Source organism: Oculina patagonica, chromosome 5, assembly GCF_052425735.1.
Source record: "Oculina patagonica isolate OP01 chromosome 5, crgOcupat, whole genome shotgun sequence".
NCBI classification, from domain to species: domain Eukaryota; kingdom Metazoa; phylum Cnidaria; class Anthozoa; order Scleractinia; family Oculinidae; genus Oculina; species Oculina patagonica.
In genome coordinates this window covers 11035007-11050902 of record NC_135762.1, presented here as the reverse complement: position 1 = coordinate 11050902, position 15896 = coordinate 11035007, and the positions used below count along the sequence as shown (strand labels likewise).

The following is a 15896-nucleotide window of genomic DNA, read 5'->3' as shown; positions in this document are numbered from 1 at the left end:
GGTGGTACTCAGTGGACTCTGCTTTCACGAAAATCAAATTTGTAATGAAGAGATCCAAACTAATCATAAAGGGTGAGGCCATGGATTTGGCGGGAAATCCTCGCCTGAGCTGCGAAGACGGGTATAAGAATGAAATGGGGTTTGATTCCTTCCATGATGTGGTTGTGGGAGTAACATGTTCGGGCGTTTCTCACGTTCTTTTACACCGGCTGTCGTGACTGTGAGAGATTTCAAAATTTAGGTTGGGTCCCCCCCCTTCCACACACAAAAATAATATAATAATAGCGCACCAACTCGTTAAGTTGTGACGTCAGAATGACGCCGCTTTGGTTAGAATGTGTCATGACTTTGTAACTCTTTTATCGAAAATCACACCGGCTCATAAATTCCCTCAGTTTGTGAAAATAAAGCGTTTCTGGCTTATACTATCGACAAGAGAACCAACACAGAAGTTACAATATTGCAGGCTTCTTTTTATTCCTTGGTGATTTGTAATAGTGGTATCCAATATAAATATTGCAAACGTCGCATTTCCATATAACTTTGGACGGTTCCTATACTAAAAAAAAGTTCACAATTATTTTTAAATCTGAAATTTCACTTCTTATAAAGTTAGTCCGTGTTGAGCGGGCGATGGAGGATCGGCAAAACCCTGGCGGCAGAATGGCTCGGTGTAAAAAGCCTCACATTTTCACTTGCCACGAAAAACATGAGTGGCTTATTACGTAAAGACGATAAAATTCTCTAACAAGACACGTTGTACCCTACACTCACACTGTGACACTGTGAATATGATTATAACTACTACTAACAACAATCTGCAACGTTATCCGCCAGCAGACAAAATGCAAACAAGCTCGCCATGAGGTTCGATCGTAGAGGATAAACACACTATATACTGGAACGACATAAAAGCTTTCTAGGAGAAGTGAAAAATACGCCACCATGGCTGTCTGCAATGTTTGAGGTCTTTTGCTTTTGCTTTTTTTTTCTTGATAATAATTTATGCTACTTTTCTCTCCACTCGCCACCAGGACTACTTGTATTTTCCACCGCGGCCTCCACTGTCCCGACGGCCGCCTGATCGCCCGCTAGATCCAGACCCTGCGCTTGCGGTGCCAGTACTCGCTCCAAAGCCTCCGCGGTTACTTGCGCGAGATCCCCCAGCGCCTCCTCGGCCAGCTTGTCCGCCACCTCCGCTAGCGCCGCGCGCGTTTCCACGAGCACCTCCGCCCCCACTACCACCTCGTCGATTGCCGCCTCCGCCGCCGCGTCCAACTGCTCCGCTGGGTTTCTTCTCTTCAATGTTGATTTCGTGGTTTCCGATTTTGATCGGCTGAAAATGAAAGGAATAGTTATAGATTTTTATCTAGAGAAGTTTCAGTACAAACTTGAATATCAATTGATTTAATGATTATTCAATGCACCCTTGATGATGATGATGATGATGATGATGATAATGATGATAACTTTATTTCAACTCGGGTTGATGAGGCTGATTACTCCACGTATCACGCAGCCATTATGCCCAGATCACACTTCACACAAAACTCATGACTCTGGTTTTTCACGTAACACGAAATTCGTTTTCCATTGTCGCTTCATGTATAACCTCTCTCCTAACTTCTACATATCACACGCTCGTTTTGTCCATTTCACGCTTCACGTATATTACACCACAAGCTCATTTTTGCGCATCACGCTTCACAGATGACCCCTCTCCTCCTTGGTTTTCACATATCACGTGTTCATTTGCTCCCCATATCTATCAAGCACCTGGCTTATTTTAAACGTACAGTAGATCACCCCTTTATGAATACGGTCAGATTTTTGTCGTTCCTAGGTGTAGGTTCCATACAAACCTAATTGTTACTTATTTTCGCGGGAACTTAATTTTGCGGAAATGGAACAGGCATGTTTCGCGGGACTTAAATTTCGTGACATGGCCAAAAATACGTTTAAAAGAACTTAATATCGCGAAAATTGTCAAAATAATTGGCACAATACAGCAATTGTTTCCATGACACAAAACCATATAAAACGAAACTTTTAACAGTTTGACATGTTCCCTTGTAACAAAGTAGAGCTAGTTGGAGGACTGTACCAAGATAATTATGTAGCAAACTGACCGTAACGTTGATTAATTTTAACGAATTATATAAAAAGGGTATTAATGTTCGCGTCGTTACCCGCGAAAATAAGTACCAATAAGGTAGTCAAGCATACAGGTAGTAAGAATATAGAAATAATCATGTAGGGGATATGTTTACAATTGGCTTGTGGACGGTCTTTCACCTTCTTACGTATACTCAGTCGTCCAATTCACCGTTCAGATTTTTTTTTAATGATTTTGTTTATTTATACTCACTCTGTTGATCAGGATTTGTTCCACTGGTTCAGGGCTGTTAAAGATGACAAATCCAAAGTTCTAAAACACAAAACAGAATACAGCTCTAGATGCAATGAAATCAATGTGAGGTCAATTTTGCATCGGGGCAAGTGTCCCATACATGAACAGCTTATCTCCAGTGTGTCTCAGAGTATTTCTACTGCCCCCTGGATGGGATGCTAGTCCATTGCAGGGTTACCCCCCAGCATCAAATTTGCCAGTACCCATATATACACAAGGCCAAAGGGTGTAGAGAGAAACTGAGGGTTAAGTGTCTTGTCCAAGAACACAACCCAGTGACCCTTACCATTAGGCCAACACATCTCCAAAATTTCGTTTTTTGTTTTCTTTTCCAGAGAACACTTTGTACCAGAAAATTGTTAAGGCAGCCTTCAGAATGGTGGTGGTGGAAGGGGGAGGGGAAGAGAAGGGTAATCTGAGATGGCCTAGTGGTGTGAGCCATTTGCCCAGATACAGAGGTCTTTAACAGGGTCCTTAACATGCTGATATTAACCACAAAGAAACAGTATGCTGTTAAAGAACAGCACTCCTACCTTGGGATTGAGCCTGATTTCCAGTATTGTTCCAAACTCTGAAAAAGAGTAAATAACAAAAAAAAATCAAATCAAATGAATTATATTTTTAAAAAAATTTCTAAGTTGGCCACTGTAACAGCTGGATTTACAGCACTCACTAGAAAATACATTTCGCACATCATCATCCTTGACTCCAGGAGGCAAGTTTCCAATGAACACCTGATGATTATCAGGTGCATTCCGTGCTGTCAGCCTTGTCTCTCTACTGTTCATTCCTCCTCTGACTTCCTTGGAAGGGCGGGCAGGAGCAGCCTGGGGTCTAGGTGGTGGCTGCAGCACAGGCTGAGCAGGAGGCTGGGGACAAAGAACAAAATAATAAATTGTAAAATAATTTGCTGTAAAAAAGCCTCTCTTGAACATGAACAAATTCAAAGATGCTTGAAAAATAATTATCAAAGATAATTATATGGATTTCAATTGCCCAATCAGAAAGGTAATGAAGAAAAAACTCAATATTTCATTTGCTGCTTATTTTGTCTCATGCAGTTCTGTTTACCGATAACAAATAAGAGGTATCCCCCACCCCTGTTGCATAAGAGCATTTTAGTTAAACATGGCTTAAAATCATTTTGTGCTTACACAGAAAGTTGCCTCCAACATTTCCATAATAAAACTAATAACTATTCAAAGTGGCTTGAGCCACTACTCGAAATTGACAGTCACCAAGAGATCCAATGAGTCCACATCCTTCACTTTCATCATCCCTCTCGCGCAGTCAGCGGCCCGTCCCGGACCTTCCTCACCCCGAACCACCCCCCCCACCCACCACCTACACCGGACACATTCCCTAGTCATCCAACCACGCACGGACAGTTCGTCCACCCCCCTGTCCGGGGGCAGTCACCCACGCCAGAGATACGGAGATCGGTCAGTGTCTCAGTCCGTCGTTTCGCAGTCTGCGAGATCCAGACGCGGGACTCATCCAGGCGTCTTCGTCTCTCATCACTCCCCCAGGGTCGGTTGTCCACCCGATTCCATCGCGCGGCCGCCCGTCCGACCAGTCAACATCCCCCCCCGTCACACAGTGACAACGCACGGACGCAGTCTCGCAGAGAGGGAGCGGGAGTGCCGGGATCGTCCCTCGTCTCTCACCCGTACCACACCGGCGCCGGGGCGGTCAGCCGCGACGGACGAACTCCGTCGTCACTGCTGGCCGCCGCAAGGGACAGCCGCTGTAATCGTTGGGCGCTCGCAGATCATCAATCTGTCCATCTATCCGTCGCCCAGTTTTCTCATATGAGTCTCCCCTCGTTCAGCACGACTCCGTGTCTTGTCTGCCTGGAGATGCATACCACGAGACATGGGGGCCTTTGGTACTCAGTCTGCTCGGCCCCCCCTACCCTCACAGACTAATTATTCAATTTGAATTATTCATTTCTCACGAGTGAGGAGTGAGGGAGTGGGGGTCGGCTACCAAACTCGGAATTCCGAGTTAAAAAGGGGAGCTCATTTCAATGCTGATTTACAGGGTTCATACACTTTTTCAGCCCAAAAATTCAAGGACATTTTAAGGACTTTCCAGGACCCTTTTTGGAAATTTCAAGGACTTTTTTTATAAAATATACCCCAAATCAACAATTCCAGTCTGTTGTGCCATTGATGTGCTTGCTAAAGAACTAAAAAAATCGCTTCTTTTGGTGGTCTTCTCATTGCCTTGAAGCCTTTTGATGTTCATAAAAAAAAAATCAAGGACTTTCAAGGACCCAAAACCAATTTCAAGTACTTTCAAGGCCTTGAAATCAAACTCCTGAAGTTCAAGGGTTTTCAAGGGTTTTCAAGACACGAACGAACCCTGTGTTCTAGCTTTTTGAGAACACGCAACGGCTAACGATGTTGTTTTACTACAGAATTAAGATACATGTTAAGTCTCAGAAGCCTACCTGTTGAGCCTGTCGCACTGGCCGTGAGTTTGTGGCTGGAGCAGAACTAGATTGAGCTGATGGTGCACGAGATGCAGCAAGGGCAGCCCAGGTCTTTGGCTTCTCTGGTACTGAAATTTGAGTTTCACAATTTAGTTTATCAGGAAAATTTAATACACAGTAACAACACAGGCACAGGCTGCACCTCAGTTAAGGACGTTCGTGCAAAAATTTTCTACTCGATAGATTTCTTTAATTTTTTTGCTGCGGTCAGATAATGAGTTACTTGTGTTGGAAATGCAAAAAAGAGTAGGGGTCACCGACTTCGTTTCAGAGAAAAAGTGTGTGGAAAACTACCCTAATTTGGAAAATTGGCGCACGCTAATTCAGGATGGTTTGCAGGGTTTATTGTTAAAAATATCGAAGATGAGTAAACAGAGGCTAACGATCTTAATCACGTTTTGTAGAAGTGCGTCTGTTGCGTAAATAATTCTTAGTTTTGCCATCTTTTTTGTAAAATTTAACCCCGAAAAAACGAATTTGAAACTGTCGTACGGCAAAATGGAAAGCTCAAAAAGTGGAATTCAAACCGTCAATATGACAAAAAAATCAAACTTCCACTCGATAGATTTTTTTTATTTTCTCACAAAACGTAGATATCAATTAACAAAAGTAGTCCATTAAGAAAAAAGTAGGGGTCACCGACCATTAAGAGAGCGAATTGCAAGCAAAGCGAGCACAACGGCAATCCACCCTATATGTTCTTAGAAATTTTACTCAGCGCGCGCGCTCAAAGTATGGCGTGGCATGGCGTTGCGACATGAATTACGTGCGCAGTAGGGATGCGCATAAACAATTAGCGCGAACGTCCTTAAATAACTGAAATTCTGTCCTCACAAAACAATTGTCTCAGATTCAAATGATCTACACATGTACATGTAGCACAATTGACATTTGCATAGTTTCCTGACTTTGTTGTTACAAGATCACAACAATTCATAACAAATCAATAAACAATCATAGATATACAGCATATAGACAACTTGAAGACCAGGGGTTCATTTTATTCTGTTTACAGTAAGGGTATAAAGGAAGTCCCTCTGTTGTACATACCTGACTCAGCTGGTTCACCAGAGACATCCTCTAAAGGTGCCTCTGGTTCAGACCCTAGCCCTTCAGGTTCCTCCTCCCCTTCAACATCCTCCTGCTCTTCTTCATAAGGAACCTCGACAGCTTGTCCGTCAGCAGACAGGGAAAGAGGGTTCTCATCCTCTAGTGGCTGAATGACTGCTGTCTCTTTGACTGGTTCATGAAATGGGATCTAAAACAAAGACAAAAATTTTTGTTAACAACATAATTGCTCTTTTCTTTAGTCTTGTGAGCTACATTGTCATAGCCTGAAAAGTGAGTCGTTTCCTGCACTCAGGCAATTAACTCAGGCTGAGGGCAGGAGTTGACTGACAAATTGGGCTAACACTGTCAACATAATTTTGCTTTTTAGTAGTTTCTTTAACATATCCTTGTATTGTGACATACAGCCTGTTTAATAACTCCAGTAACTGCAGAACGTAATGACTTGTAAAAGATGGGCTTGTGATATGTTTGGGACTGCGAGTCGCCAAACGTAAACTCAATCTGAAATGAGCTACCAAAAACAGCTAAATGCATAATTTGATGGGAGCCCTACAATAAGAGTCTTGTTCTCTAATCCAGTATTGTTTTCTAAATTACATCTACACATAGCCTTTACCTGAGGCTGTTTGTCAATGACAACTTCTTGCAGTTCAAGTGATTCTTCCTCCTCGTCACCATCATCTTCATCCAGCAATGGCTCCTGGTTCATCAAACTTCCAGGCCTACAACAAAATAAATAGCAAAAAGGCATAAACAACTACATTCTTCTTTAAGTTCTGTATGAATCCAAAACAACGTTTAACTTACACTTGATTACAGGAAACACCCTCTGCCTTAAATTTACAAATTTGGCCTAATGGGCCTGGCAATTTATTAGATTCCTGCTATATTTTTGAGCAAGATGTTTGTTAAGCAGGGGTTTTTATTCATTATTTATGACAGCCAAATATTTCTCTATTTACCTATAGTTTATTACTGTCACCTCAAATTAAGAGGGCTTGTTTACAACACCAACTTTAAGACCTGGCACTTAATCGGATCCCAGTGTTTATCAAGAGCATATGATGTATGGTAAGCATATCACCATCCTACACAACTCTTTACAAGGCAAACAGGAAAATCTATTATTTCCTTTGCATCCTGTATGATCATGGCAATATACAGTACCGCTCAAATGTAAGTTGACAGTCTCGACTCGATCCTCGAAACTCGATCCTCGAGACTCGAGACTCGATCCTCGAGACTCGAAACTCGAACATTTCGAGTTTCGAGGATCGAGTCTCGAGTCTCGAGGATCGAGTCTCGAGTCTCGAGAAACAAGGCGGTCTCGAATATTCATAACTCGAAAGGCTTTCGAGGAAACGATTTATTTCTCGAGGAAAGAATAAAAGCCGCTCGCACCTCATGTACAAGTGTTTCGTGTCCACCTTCAGCGCATGAAATATAAACCTTCCCCGACATGTAACATTCGACAGTACGATATATTCGCGCCGATCGTAATTCCGTTTACTTACCTAAAAGTACTGACACAAACTCGTCCTTGAAAGCCGTGATCGACGAATTAAATTTAGAAAAGGACGTGAAAAGAACCTGTAGCTCAAACTTGTGCTATCCCTTGTCAACCCGCCGTAAGTGCATGTTTTCAACCACGAAGATATTTCAGTTATTGGTTTACAAGTTCATCCTGAGTTTTCGCAAATAAAACTACAAATTTAATTTCTTTCACAAAATGTTCTGTAATTCAGCATCTGAAGCATTCGATGCGAAACGATGTAAATGCCACGAATCTTGTAAGCTGAGCCGTAGAATAGCACCGACAAAATCGCGCAAGCAAGTTTCAGAAGCCTGAATTTCAGACGCCTCTTTCTGGTCGCTACTGAAATTATCTACAGTTTAATAGTCCTACATAACAAAAATGTAATCTAAAAACCATTAAATTCTCAATAAATTCCCTCAATACAGAGACAGATTTGGAACTCCAAAACTGTGAATTTTCAGACTAGAGATCATATACAGTACAGTGGCCGATCCAGACCTTGAACTAAGGAGGGGGCCCCTTTTTGTGTGTGTACACCACCCAAAGTTGTTTTAGCAGATGAGGGGGGGGGGGGCATTTAAAATGTCTTTTACCAAAAATAAGGAAGGCCCCCCCCCCCCCCCTATTGATCCACCTTGTATATATCATAAAGTTTAAGACTATTACCCATTGGTTTGTCCCTGGTCTGCATAGTACAGATTATCAGTGGTACTGCCTGGTGCCACATGTTGCTCCTGGTTAGATTGGTCATAGCTGCTGACACTGTTGTTCACTGGCACTTGCTGGGGAAGTTCCTCTTCACCTTCAGAATCTACCAAGGTAAGGTTAAAAGAAAGCATGAGAAAACTTTGACTTGTGTAACAGAAGACAAAGACCAAAACAATTGCATTTCTCAAGAAATTGAACAAAGTCTTGCTTTTGTGCAAAAAAGCCCTAAATGTGCTTTGTTCTGCTATATGTATACAAACGCAGTCATGAAAAACCAAGGCAAAAGAAGTTGAAGAATCGACTTCTCTTATTTTTGTCCATATGTAGCTATTGGGTAGAAATAAAACCAAAGTACATGTAGTTTGTTATTTTAGTCTCACCCCCGAAATTCAGTATTATACTCTCCTTGCATTAGCAAACAAAACCACACAGAAGTTTGGACACTGTCTTTCAACAAAAACTCCTTAAGTAATGTTTTTCTCTACACTTCTTTTACATCACTTCCTTGTGCATGTTTTGTAAAAGAAAAAATTAAGTGTAACAAACTGTCAAGATTTCCATACCAACAGTCCCATCAGCTGGCTCATCACTTGTCTCCTCTGAAAACACCTCGTCTTGATAACGAAATATGTCATTATGAACATAATACTTTCTTGGACCCTGATGATTCAAACATAATTGGATGCACTTAGCTCTGGTACCTTAAGTAACTTAAAATGCAACAATAATCATAACTAAACCTTATACACCCTTGGTAAACAGTGGACCATGCAGGTTGACACAATTAACTGAAGATTGATTCAGCTGTGTCAATCACAATCAATCAACAAACCATGAAAAAAAGAAACAAACTAAATAGATTGATATCTAACAATCACAACCCACAGACGTGGTTTTGTGAACACACTGAACTGAATGTCTTTTCTGAGAGATCTGCTAAGATGATTGACAGCAGCAAAAACACAAAAAAGTGAGCAGAGTTCGCTTGTTGTTAAAAGGTGCAGTTAAATTATATAATTATTTGTGTACACTTGTATACTGTTATCAGAAATTAGTACTCACCTCGCCAGGGGCCAAGACAAAGGTCTGCATAAACCTCCTCATGGGCTGCCCATTATTGGACAGTTCACCAGACACCTGGAACAGAAGGAGCCAAACAAAAATATAAAATCTTCTTCAAAACAATTTCCCTGATCTAAGGAAAGCTGAAAATATGAATAAATAGGATCACCATTTGCTGTTTGAAAATGATTAACAGACTGCAATGGCCAAGTTAAAGTAAATGAGGCCTTCCAAGGGTTAAAAGTGACAAGCGACATGATCCTGAATACTGGCGACACAGGAACATTTTAACAGCGACAAGCAATATCATTACAACACTGAAATGCGACAGCGACATAATTCAACAGCAACACAATAGAAGAAAAACGACAGCGACATTTAAAGCTGTTGGTTAGGTGGCATCGGTTCTCAGAAACATGCGACATTGTGATACAGCTACCCCCCTTGGGGGTATCATGCTGTGGAATGTCCCCAAAAAAGAAATTTAGCGACATGCAGTTGACACAGATTTCACTTAAGATTAGTATTGTTTTAAATACTTCTTCCAGGTCTGGAAAGATGGCACCAACAGCATGTTTTCATCCAGTACATTTTTATATTTTACCTGCACTACCACTCCTGCGCCTACAGTGGCGTGACTGTCTACCTGTCTGATCTTTGTGTGGCAGTCATGAAAATTGAGTTCCTTGATCTTACTGTAGATTGCCTGTTGGGAAAACAAAATACTAGCTTAACAAAATTAATGATCATCTCCAAAAATACAGAATGCAGAAATTACACATAGCAGGCAATTTGACGTGTCTTATACAATGTCTTAATAAAAAATTGAGTTGTTTATAATTAGCACTTCTGGTCCCAGTTGTTCGAAGGGTGGATAGTGCTATCCACCAGATAAATCACTATCCAGTGGATAGCGTAGTATGCATATGTCTTGTCAACACTTATCTGCTGGATAGCAATTTATCCGGTGGATAGTGCTATCCACCCTTTGAACAACCGGGGCCTGGTGTATTCAAAAGCTACGTTGAACGCTTGTCAGACTGACAAACTGAGTTAAAATTTTAACTTTGGTTTTGAAAACCATGTGTTACTTTCTTTCACTTTCCTATTTCATTTCAGTTATTCATATTGATTTTCACTGAAAATTGGCCATCCATAGGACTTCTGGACTCCCAACTGGATAAAATCCTGTCTGAGAGTGACTGTAGGATTTGTTTTGGGTTTCATATTGCTATTTATACCATGCCATAGAAAATACAGCCAATCAGAATACAGAAAAGCCGTTGTATATTCGACGGTATTCAACCCAACCTTCCCATCGTGCGCTGCGATCTTATTCTCGATGAAATTTAGTAAGCGTATTTTCTATGGCATGGTAAAAAATAGTTACACAACACTTTCTCGTGGTATACTTTGGAATATCCCACTTGTCACTTGTATTTTCTTCGTATACACACTCGCCTAAAGGCTCGTGTGTATACAGAGAAAATACAAGTGACTCGTGGGATATTCCATAGTATACCACTCGAAAGCGTTGCATAACTAGTATGTAAAGAGTTCCACTGTGCGGTATTCTTGTATGTACCAAAAATTTCAGTTACAGGACCCCATCCAAATAAAAACTGAAATAGAAACTGAAAAATTTATTTTCAAACTTGTTTCAATCTGAAAATAAGCTCCCTCCCCCTCCCCCATACATAAGCCCCCTCCCCCTCCCCCATATATAAGCCCCCTCCAAAAATTAGCCTACCTGAAAGGAACATTAAGCTAATATAATTCATATACAATGTAAATCTAGGGCATATTTTCTGAATTTTACAGTATAAAAATAACATGCATTTTGAAACATGTTACAAACATTGCAAAACCAATTTCCTTTCTGACAATCATTCACCTTTATATACAGTACATTACCTCTTGGCCAATCACAGGGGGTTCAGTGGGTCCATTCTCAGCCCTCCCATGGAGAAACCTGGATTCTTTTGTGTAAAACCTGCAATTAACCAACAAAGTCAATACCATATTTTCTCCATTAAACGCCAGGCCCCGAATAAATGCCGGGTCTCCAAGGTGAAGTTGTAAATAGGCCCCTCAAGCATTTATTCGCGGTGTAGAATGTTTTAAGAAAAGTGGCAACATATATGGCTGTTGAAACTAAAGAATGAAAACCCATCGTTATAAACATAGGGCTTGAATAAACTGCAGGATTTGAATAAACGCCGGCTCCATCATGCCAAGCTTGAAATAAATAACGGGAACGTTTAATAGAGAAAATATGGTACATCTGGAGGTTTATTCAAAATTTACAAATTTGTGTGGCTGCAGCTCAATGGTGAAATGCACTGAAGGTAAAACATGATACTCCATTTTGACTTTATGTGTTCTTGACAAAATATGTCATTTTTCCAAGAATGTTTCTGTCACTGACTGTAAAATGTATTTCAGTATTATTTATATCCAGTCTGAAATACTGAAAACTCCCAAAAAACCTTTCTGAAATATCCCCTCCAATCTTAGATGCAAAAGTCCAGGGACAACACAATGTTTATGCACCCAACATGGGCTTTTTGGATGCAAAACCCTTCCAAAATAACATGTAATGCCCCCTCAAAGCTCCCCCAAAAAATAAATAAATAAAGAAACAAAAAAGACAAAAGCCACCCCCAAAAGACTTTCATATTCACGTGCAAATAATAAAAAAAACTATTACACGTAAGTATACCTGTGAATCTGGACAGGTTCTTTGTTTAGGAGGGTGTAATACTGCCGGACGAATTCTCGTCCAACACATTGAGGGGATGGCAATGTCACCATCTCTTACTGAACTGAAAGACACAAAAAGAAGAACTTTACATGAGCTTTAGGTTTAACACTGGCTAAGGGCTGTTAGAAAGTTTTGGTAAAGGCAGCTTTATTGCTGAAGTACCTTAAGGTTACTATTTTTAGCGACTTCTAATTTTAGCGATTTTTTCCAAGCAAGATTTAGCGACTATTTTAATTTAGCAATTCTCTGAAAAATTTCAAAAGTTAGTGATATTGTGTAAATCAGTTTTTAATGAACATATAGCTAAAATGGAAATAAATGTTCAGTAAAAGAACAAACTTACTTGAAATGGAAGGAAAATTTGTATTCCCAAAAAAAGAACAAAGTTACGGGCATTAATTTTTAAAAGAATTATTCAGGGCGACTAAGCTTAATTTTGTTTCCCTTTAGGGTGGGAGGGGGGTACTTAAATTTAACGAGTATTAAATTTGACTGAGACAAATTTTAGCGAGCACTAAATTTAGCGATTTTTGCCCAACTCGCTAAAATCGCTAAAATTAGTAGCCGCTAACAATAGTAACCTTAAGGTATATGTATAAAGTGGCTCATTTTGCCATCTTTTACTAAAGAATCAAAGGATGTTCCAGCATAGTAATTGGCCAAAAACACAAAGTACAGCTGTACAGTAGGTTGTGATTTTCACTGGCTGCTAGCTATTTTTGACAACCCTTGGCTGGGAACAGTCAACAAAGGCAGTTCAAGTCTAGACTATATGCTAACATTTTGTTTTGTAACAACTGTAAACATTTTACCCCACACAGAGCAAAATAATATGATCAAAACAATCACAGAACTGCAAAGCGTAGTGGCCGGATCAGGGTCTCCGACTCCAGATCTATATTCATTTTGCTCATGTTCTGTATTTTAATGGTTGTGTGTTAATGGACTGTAGCTCTTATTTTAATTCAAAGTAAAAGAGCCCATTACCCAGAGAAGAAAGACCAGTTGCAAGTTGTTGTTTTTTTTTGCCTTACATGTGCATGTACTTTTCTAATGAAAATCTTTCGCTTAAAACACATATTTAGTCACACATGTAAACAAAAGTCAAAGTTTCATTTTGCACCAAATGATACAAAACTCAACAAATAACAAACAAAACCAGCTGAGCACCATCTTTTCAATTTGCCGAAACAGTTGCACCTACAGGAAAGATAATCAGCCCTTTCAGATGCAGTTAGTTGGAAAATTCGATCTTCTACGCAACTGAATTTGTAGAATGGGTAAATTTTATCCATCAAATTAGAGATTTATCACATGAAGGATTTTATCTGCTCTTCACTTGACCTGGGCCAGGTGCCTTAGATTGCTTGTATAACTGTGCAGCTGTCAATAAACTTGCACTTGAATGAATTTCCTCACACATGTTAGATAGACGTTATTGCTTGATGTCAAATTCTCAATAAATGAAAGTGAAAACTAAACACACTTTATATTTTGTCAAGCTTAACATGAATGATATTTCTTAAACTTTTGTTAAACTCAAGCCATACATGTGTATGATAGGGAAATATTGTACCATGATTAAAATCAAGAAATTATGTAATATAAATGAAAAATATTTCCACTGTACTAGAAGCTTTCTCGGTGTTGCTAATGGAAACAGGATTATAGTTCACGGTATATTTCAAGTTCAATAAAAAAAGACTATTTACCTTTTGCTGCTAAAACTGGGATAACATCAAATATCAAGCCTTTTGTATTAAACAATTAAAAGCGAAGGTGAATGCACCGGTTAAAATGCAAGCTTAAAAGAAATTTTATCGATAAATTGCGCATAAAGGAATCCCCAATTTCACACAAATGAGCACTTTATCAATTATTTTCCCGCATGAAATGAATTTTTCAAGCGAGGAAGCTGCAATGACATATGAAGTCACGCTTAACGACCAGCGATTTTGGATTTTGAACAGAAAAAACTGCAGTTACGAACCCAATCGACCATGATTTTGGTGGAATAAAATTTGAAGCAGCTAGGAAATTGAACGTTTCTTTGCGAACGGATCGAGGGTAATATTTCAAAACCTGGCAAAGGAAAGCAAGTGACAGATAAATGTCCATTTGAAGCCGTAACAATAATGCTATAATAATCAGAACAGAATTACAAAGACCCTGCCCTGACTAACAAACGGCGCGATTTCACACCACGCGTAGTTACACCATATGAAAGCCTTCGGCAAATTAGGTTATCAGCGCACCCTTACCTTTGGAAATCCCTGCAATCAGCAAAATATACTTTTATCTGGCATTTCTCTTTCCAACTAACTCAATCGTAAGGCTATACCATGAGGCAAACGGGCGATTTTCCTGCTTTTTCGAACGAAATTTTCGTACTCCTCTAACAAAAATCACATGCTTGACATGCTCAGTTGGCAGTCACTGCGCAAACTAGGTCCAGTCTCTTTGGGCTCACTCTGACATTCAAAGTGAGGCACAAGCCTCGTTCGAGAGTACTTTCTTTATATTTTGTACGGGCAGGGGTAGGGTGGGGGGAGACATTATTCTTCCCTCCTGTCCCTAAAATCCGTACTATTTTAAAATTAAGTGATTTCTCTTGTTTGGGTTATTTCAACCAAAACAGTATTTTTTTTTTAATTTTAATTTTAAAAGGGTTGAGTACAAGTAAAAAAAGCTAAATATGAAAGACCAAATTGTCACTAGAATAATTTAAGTAAATATGGTTGGTAAGCATGAAATAGTACATCATTTGTGTTGTATCATCTGTGGATCCCTAGATTGTCACTAATACTTTTCTTGGCACCTCTTTCAGCTATTAGGGTTCTCCCTTCACAAACAATTTTCCAGGACTTTTCCAACTAATTGATTTTTTCCAAGACTCCAAATAAAATATGCACATGAATCCTTTCACTCCCAAGATCTCAATTTTATTTCCCCTTACTGTCTGGCTTACATTTCTTATAAAGTAAGTTCTGAGAATTCATTGGTTACTAGAAAATAGTTTTAACAGAATTTCCAGAGCTTTCCTAGGACCATAGTCTTTGTCTAGTACTTTCCAGTCCTGGAAACTGCCAAATTACTAGGACTTGCACTGCCCGAGGTAGGGCTTTCCAGCTTTTTCAGGACCCATTGAACCCTGTATATATTGCAATGAACGACTAGGTGTTCTTCCCATATTCTTTCAATGGATCCTATTAGGGCTCTATGCTTCCTAACACTGTTAATTAATAGGGGCGGGGGATGGAGCAGCGTGTGACGGGTTTAAACAAGGGCTGCAAAGGCCGGGACGGGGGGTTTTTTTTGGGGTTGAGGGGGAAGGGGGTTTTATTTTTGGGCCCAAAAAAAACCGCCAGGCTACTGCAAAGACACTAGTTGAGTGGGTAAGTAAGAAAATCACTTTAGACAAAAAGGCACAACATGCATGCAAGGGCGAGACTGACCATTTACCCTGAGAAGAAATGAGGGACTGCTTATAGTTGACGTCAACCTCATTCCCAAGGGGGAAAGAGACCCTGGGAACGAGGTCGAGTCGACATGTCACAGCATGCTGGCACTGACTTTAACTCTTCCATCCTCCAGGCTGTTTAACTTTGATTAACTATTTCGGAAATGTGTACGTCCCTGGTTCATCTCCTTCGTCTTACCACTAACTGGATTTGTTCTCAGAAGTCCCAAGTTCAACTTCTCGACCACGCTTTGAAAATAGCCAACTGGCCCCGGTTATTCAAAAGATGGATAATGCTATCCACCGGATAAACCACTATCCAGTGGGTAGCGCTGTTTGTTTTATTTTCACTTATCCACTGGATAGCGTTATCCACCCTTTGAACAA

At 40.1% G+C, this 15896-nt stretch overlaps 1 protein-coding gene across 1 annotated transcript; it reads right to left on the bottom strand.

Annotated features, from left to right (window-relative positions):
• Positions 1–452: 452 nt before the first annotated feature.
• Positions 453–14482, bottom strand: LOC144655462 (ras GTPase-activating protein-binding protein 2-like). The gene is made up of 14 exons (XM_078515708.1): positions 14311–14482; positions 12008–12110; positions 11200–11278; positions 9890–9991; positions 9286–9360; positions 8787–8883; positions 8182–8326; positions 6595–6700; positions 5958–6165; positions 4866–4975; positions 3084–3279; positions 2944–2981; positions 2369–2428; positions 453–1336 (listed from the first exon to the last, which is right to left on the bottom strand). The coding sequence occupies exons 2-14, from the start codon at positions 12097–12099 to the stop codon at positions 1037–1039; spliced, it is 1608 nt and encodes a 535-aa protein (XP_078371834.1). The 5' UTR covers positions 12100–12110; positions 14311–14482; the 3' UTR covers positions 453–1036.
• Between the last annotated feature and the right edge of the window lie 1414 nt (positions 14483–15896).

Excerpts from the sequence above, each read along its gene's own strand:
- LOC144655462 (XM_078515708.1), bottom strand. The coding sequence starts at position 12,099 with ATGGTGACATTGCCATCCCCTCAATGTGTTGGACGAGAATTCGTCCGG. Across the intron at positions 8,884-9,285 it reads TTGTCTTGGCCCCTGGCGAG|GGTCCAAGAAAGTATTATGT; the intron begins GTGAGTACTAAT and ends TTGAATCATCAG. Across the intron at positions 3,280-4,865 it reads CAGTGCGACAGGCTCAACAG|CCTCCTGCTCAGCCTGTGCT; the intron begins GTAGGCTTCTGA and ends CTTTGTCCCCAG.